At 58.1% G+C, this 6,049-nt stretch overlaps 1 protein-coding gene across 1 annotated transcript; it reads left to right on the forward strand.

Moving 5' to 3' along the window:
• Positions 1-3,527: 3,527 nt before the first annotated feature.
• Positions 3,528-5,364, forward strand: LOC111258359 (putative disease resistance protein RGA4). Its single transcript, XM_022829577.1, has 2 exons — positions 3,528-3,605; positions 4,825-5,364. The coding sequence occupies exons 1-2, from the start codon at positions 3,528-3,530 to the stop codon at positions 5,362-5,364; spliced, it is 618 nt and encodes a 205-aa protein (XP_022685312.1).
• Positions 5,365-6,049: the final 685 nt, after the last annotated feature.

Here is a 6,049-nt window from a genome sequence, read left to right on the forward strand (position 1 = left end):
GGACCCCGCCGCTCGCCGCGGGCGGGGCCGCGGTCCGCTAAGCACAGGCGGACAACACACGCAGGGCCTTTTTGGGTGCCAGTTGAAAAACGAGACCACGGGGGGTGGCACTGCGAAACAACAAACAAATGTCAGCGGAAACAAACGCAAGGTGGGGAAAGGAGTGAGGTTCACGAGGAAATCCAACTCACATTCCTCCGGAGCAAGGACGACGCGCGCGCTTCGCCTCCGAGCCGGACGCCGACCCTGGGGCATCCGGCAGCGGCCGCTTATCGCCGCTCCTCTGCTCTTGGGCTGCAGGCACGACGGCGGGGGCGGGCTCCATAGACCTCCGGGGAGCGCCCCGCGCCGGCTCCTGGGGGGCGCCCCGCGCCGACCCCTGGGGGACGCTCTGCGCCGACTCCTGGGGGGGGCCCCGCGCCGACCCCTGGGGGGCGCTCTGCGCTGACTCCTGGGGGGCGCCCCACGCCGATCCCTGGGGCATGGCCCCGGAGCCTTGCGAAACCAAGCCCCGGGCGGACGGTCCGCCCGCTTCACCCCTCACGGCCGTTTGCGGGCGCGCCTCCCGAATAACGAGCGCGCCCGACCGAGGGGATAAGGCAAGCTCTTCCTCCTCATCATCATCCTCCTCACCTTCCTCCTCATCGTCATCATCGTCGTCGTCATCGTCGTCCGACACGACCTGCCCTCGCCGCCGCTGTTGGAACTCCTTGGCGGCCTTCTTCTTCTTTTTCGCCGTCTCCTTGTCCTTGCGGCGCTTCTGCTCTTCTGCAAGGAGACGATTTTGCAGCCGCCGATCGGCGTCCTCCGGCACCGGCGGGTGCGAGTCCACAACCCGGGTCAGCATGCCCTACAAACACAAAATGACCCCGCGTCAGAGCGACGAACATGAAAAAAAAAGGAGGTCGGCGCGCGAATTCCTTACCAAGTCGATGAAGCCCTCGTCCGGGTGCATCGGCGGGTGCCCGGGCACCGGGTAGTCGGCGTCCTTGTCCTCCAATGCCTCCCGAATCCGTTGTCGGATCTCGGAGGCGGTGAGCGCACCCGTCGCCAGGACGGTACCCTCGGTCGACGCGCCCGGAGTCATGTTGGCGAGCGAACGAGCCCGGAGCATCAGCGGCGCCACCCGCCGGGCATGGTACGCCCCGATGACCCCGGCGCCGGTAAGCCCTCTCCTCATCAATTGCTCGACGGCCTGCAGCAGGTCGAGGATCCGCTTCTTCTCCTTCTCGACCGATCCGTACGCCCACACCTACGGCGCCACGTCGATGGTGCGGCCGGTGAACTCCGGTAGGGGGGAGTTCAAGTAGTTCTTCACATAGAACCACTGGTTGTGCCACCCCTTGTGGGACGCCGCGGTCTTCATCGCCATGTACTCCTTGGAGCGAGTATGGCGGAGGTGGATCCCGGCGCACCCGATCGGCACCGGGGGTGACCGCTGCTGGTTCCCCCTCCTCTCCATCTTCTGGTACAAGCTGACCGTGAAAAAGTACTTCCACAGCGAGAAATTGGGCTCAATGCCCATGAACCCCTCGCATAGTGCGACGAACGCCGCGATATGCTGGATCCCGTTGGGGTTGAGGTGCTGCAGCTCGAGCCCGTAGTAATGGAGGAGCCCGCGGAAGAAGCAGCTCGGCGGAGTCGCGAACCCCCGCTCGTGGAAGTGGGCGAAGGAGACGACGTAGCCGGCTGGAGGCGTCGGCACCTGCTCCGACCCCGGCAGCTCCCACTCGCCCACCTCCGTCCTCTCGCAGAAGAGGCCTTTCCTCACCAGACCTTCGGCACGCGAGGAGTTGAAGTGGGAAATCCCCCAGGATCCCATCGCCGAAGGAGGAAAGAACTCGACGGGGATGGGGAGAAAGGGCGTAGCTCTGAGCGGAGAAAGATGAAGCGGGCGCGGATGAGCTGAGGGCGAGTTTGGAAGGCGAAAAGACTTGAAAGCAGCAGGCGGAACCAGCGATGCGGCGCCAGGTACGCCCCCGTCAAAGCCCACTTTCTTTTCATAAACCGCGCGCACGATCGGCCGCAGAGACATCCTCTTCTCCTCGATTCGCGGGTCGGTGCCCTCCATAACTCCGCCTCCCAGAAGACGCGCACGCAATGTCCCCACGTTCGGCCCAAGACGCAACATCCGCCCCGATTCAGCCCAAGGCCCACCGAAAGGTAATAAGGGATACGGGGCTGGAAACGCCCCTACGGCCCATTATGATCCAGAGGTTCGAAGGCTGGCCCACTACGGGTTCGACAGCCGCCTCAGGATGCCCACGAGCGAGGGGTGAGAAGGGACGGGTCCACTAGCGACCGTGACCCGGGCGCGCGACGGCCCCGGGCGTCTCAAGCTCACATTCGAGTCCAGACCGGCACCAAAGTTCATGGTTTTTTCCACGAGGAAAGGCAACGAGCCCCCAGATCCGACCGAATGGACTCGGGAACTATATGAACTGGCCGGCTGGAGCCTGGGGTACGCCACCAGCCTGGCCCGAGCCGGACCCCCCCGAACGGGGACCGGGATCCCACTTGAATCAACCCGTTAGTAGCTCCAAGAGCACCACGGTTCGTCTGACGAGGATAGCGTGGCACGGCTCACCCCCTCCGTCCTAGCGAACGGATGCTTGAGGGTGAATGAACAAAAGTCGACCCAACCTCCGATCGGTCCCCTGCGACGCGCGGGGGCTCGGGGGCTAGCCTCGCAACCTAAGGCTATGCGGATGGTCCTAACTTAAGGTTCTCGGACGAAAGGAAACGACCAGGTGTCCCCAGCGCCAAGTAGCGCACAGGATGAGTTGTCCAGTCGGACTCTTCGGTCAACACCATCCGAACAGCTCCTCCACCCCGGGTCAAACAAAGAGGATCCCGTACTGGCAACCACTGCAGCCTCTGGAGGAGCATTCCTGCTCCACCATAGGCTCGGGGGCTACTGTTGGGGGGAAATATCAATGATCTCCCCCAGCCCACGAACTCAACAGAACTTAAAGGCCCAGGCCCATCTGGGGTGGCAAAACTGCCGTCAGCCCAATATGAAAGGGAGAGGCCACGCTCCGCCTCGCCCGACCCGGAGTCCCAGGGTCGGACGCTCCCGACCCCTCGAAGACTAAACTCCGCCTTGCCCAACCCCCACCACAGAAATTCCGCCTCGCCCGACCCTTGGCGCGGGGGTCGGACTCACTCGGGACCACAAGACGAATATCCGCCTCGGGCGTGGACTGGAGGATCAGGATGATGATCCCGTGGGTCCCCCTATTGACCTCGCCATAAATGTGCCGCGGCCCTGTCAAGCCAAAAGGGAGCAGCGTCCCCAACGTAATCGGTCCCGAATACCGGTGCGCGGCCGTGCGGCGTGAGCTGCAGTGGCCGCGGCTCCTTCTGACTCGCCACAGAGTACTCATGAGCTGCGCCGAACGGCACAGGAGGGCGCATCGCTCGCTCTCACGCCCCGTGCTCCCAACGACAGTTTTAGGGATGCGACGTCCGGGTCTTGCGGTAATCGGCGGGGCAATAGAATCGGACTTCCTCCCCGATGGGCACGGATGCCGGGGCTGGGGCTCATCATCACGCTCGACGGCGACGGCGCCCAGGGAGATTATCGACAAGATCTGGAAGGAATCGTTCTCCCTCGCCGGACGCGCTGACAGGGACCGTGGGCCGGAGCAAGAGCGGCGGCCTAGGGACCCTCCCCTTGTATTATTTTTCTACTTGGCTTATCCTTTCTACCTCTTCTCCGGACGCCCGGTTCGACTGTAACCCCGAGCTCCCCCTTGTGCTATAAAAGGAGGACCGGGGATCCTGAGACGGGGACTTTTTTTTTGAAGCCAACAGTACACTCTCACACTCCCTTAGAGCACAAGCACACTCAAGAGACCTGGGATCAGTTCCCTCTCTCACCCATCTGTAACCCCTACTACAGAACCCCGCGTGGGTAACGCGAGCAGCCTCGATATTGGACGTAGGGCCTCCCTTTGCCCGAACCAGTCTAAACCCGTGTCTCCCACGCCACCATCCGAAGCCTTACGCGCATAAAAGAAATTTACTAGTCTAGAGTCTTGATCCGCAAATCTTGACAACGACAACTCCCTATTGGGGCTATGTGCACCACTTTAGTGAAGGCATCGTCTCGGAGATCCCCTCGTGCTACCACTCACAACCGCTAATGGTTTTGGTGCTTCTCATTCCACATCACACTTCTTTGATCTAGCGGCTAATGGTTGTTGACCTCCGTCGTGGTTACGTAAGTGTTCCCCATATGGCGCCTCTACTCCATCGACTGTCTCATTGTTGATGGTGCCATCAAATCTTATGCCGGATGGTGTTTCCACCTCTATTGCCATTCCCCTCGAGGCTTCCTCCCCTTGTACGGCGTTGGATGGCGATAAGTGGAGCTTGGATGTGCGCTGAATGGTGTTACCATCAGCTTTAAGGGATATCATCATGTCCGATGAGTTTTGGTTTGCGCACCTCCTGCCACCTTTAGTTCCCATTCCATTAGCCTGGTTCTCAGATGGAGGGTGACACTGGAACGACGTAGTTACAAGAGGTGGACTGGATGTGCAATGGCCACGACGAACCCGACGAGTATGTTGTTTAGTGGTGACTCTAATTGGCGAACGGTGGTGGTTCTTTCGGCTTGAATGATGGCTTGTCAATTTGAAGTGTATATGTGAATGTGTTTTTGTTTCTCTCTCGTGTTGTACTCCGGTTGTAACTCGTGTTTTATGTTGCTGAAAATATTGTACAACCCAAGGCCCTTTAGTGAAATTCAGGTGGGAATCCCCCCCCTCCGGTTGACGGATCTTGCAACTCATTTACAATGACCCTTTAATCGAGAAGCACATTGTGCTTCGGAGGTGGTGTTGTGTGTATGATGATTTTGATGGCACCATTGCAAGCAATATCTGCCAGACCAGTGACAAAGATCATGAAAAAGCATTGAAGGAGCTCCAGGGTATAATAACTGGAAAGAGGTACCTCATTGTGTTAGATGATGTATGGAATAGGGATGAGGCTAAGTGGGGAAAACCGATGTCCTGCCTTAAGCAAGGTGGCAAGGGCAGTGCAGTACTGACAACAACTCATGATGCAGAAGTAGCTCAAATTATGAAAATGGGTGTAGCTGAAGCCTATACTATCGAGAAATTGAGTCCCAAACATTTGATGGAAATAGTCCAGAGTAGAGCATTCAATTTGCAAAAACCAAACATTGAAGAGCTAGATGACATTGTTGATATGATTGTTGACAGATTTGCTGGTTCTCCTTTGGCTGCAAAAACCCTTGTCTCTGTGTTGAATACCAAGACAAGTCTGAAAGAATGGAAGGATATATCAGCCAAAAGTATCACTTGTCTTCAAATGATTGCAGGGTCATTGTAAATGAGTTGCACCAGGGTGGTGGTCTTTCCCATACCACCCATACCAATAATAGGAAGGACCATCCATGAGATCCATGTTGCTAGCTTCATCAAGCAGCATCCCCACAATTTTCTTCTTCTCCTCATCTCTGGATCTGCTGACAATATATATCCTTGTCAGAGTCAATTTTTTTGGAAGCTGTGGCCACTGCCATGATGGTGGTGCTCGGTGCAGGTGTCTGAAACCAAATGTATTCATCTCGGTGACCAGGGCCTCAATGGTTTGCACAATCCTGCGTGACTTCTCCGTTCCAAGCTTGTTATGGTGGCCCTCTTTCTTGGCTTCTCGACGAAGTGCCTCATAGTTGCACTCGTCAAAGATGTCATTCGCTTCATAGGCCACTGTCTTGAGGCACTCGTCAATATTTAGCCAAGCTGCTACTCCAGGATGGAAGGCACCTTTGTTCTCGGCACCAGCTATTGTTGCTTGCACCACGAGGTTCATTCGTGGCGATACCCGCCGCGTCCTCCGAGTTGCACTTGCGTCACAGAGGCCGCACCGTCCATTCGCCGCTTCTGTTTTCCTCCTCGGTTTGCCAAGGGATGATCCGTAACCCACACAAGCCAGGGCAAGTGTGCGCTACGTGTAGGGGACGCCGGTACGGTGGTCGTCGGTCAGACCGACCCTGTCGCCGGCTCGCCTGCGT

This window comes from Setaria italica, chromosome VIII (assembly GCF_000263155.2).
Source record: "Setaria italica strain Yugu1 chromosome VIII, Setaria_italica_v2.0, whole genome shotgun sequence".
Taxonomy (NCBI): domain Eukaryota; kingdom Viridiplantae; phylum Streptophyta; class Magnoliopsida; order Poales; family Poaceae; genus Setaria; species Setaria italica.

Bases quoted from the DNA above. Each gene is read 5' to 3' on its own strand.
- LOC111258359 (XM_022829577.1), top strand. From the start codon at position 3,528: ATGCCGGGGCTGGGGCTCATCATCACGCTCGACGGCGACGGCGCCCAG. The intron at 3,606-4,824 runs GTTCTCCCTCGC...TTAATCGAGAAG, and splicing joins GACAAGATCTGGAAGGAATC to CACATTGTGCTTCGGAGGTG.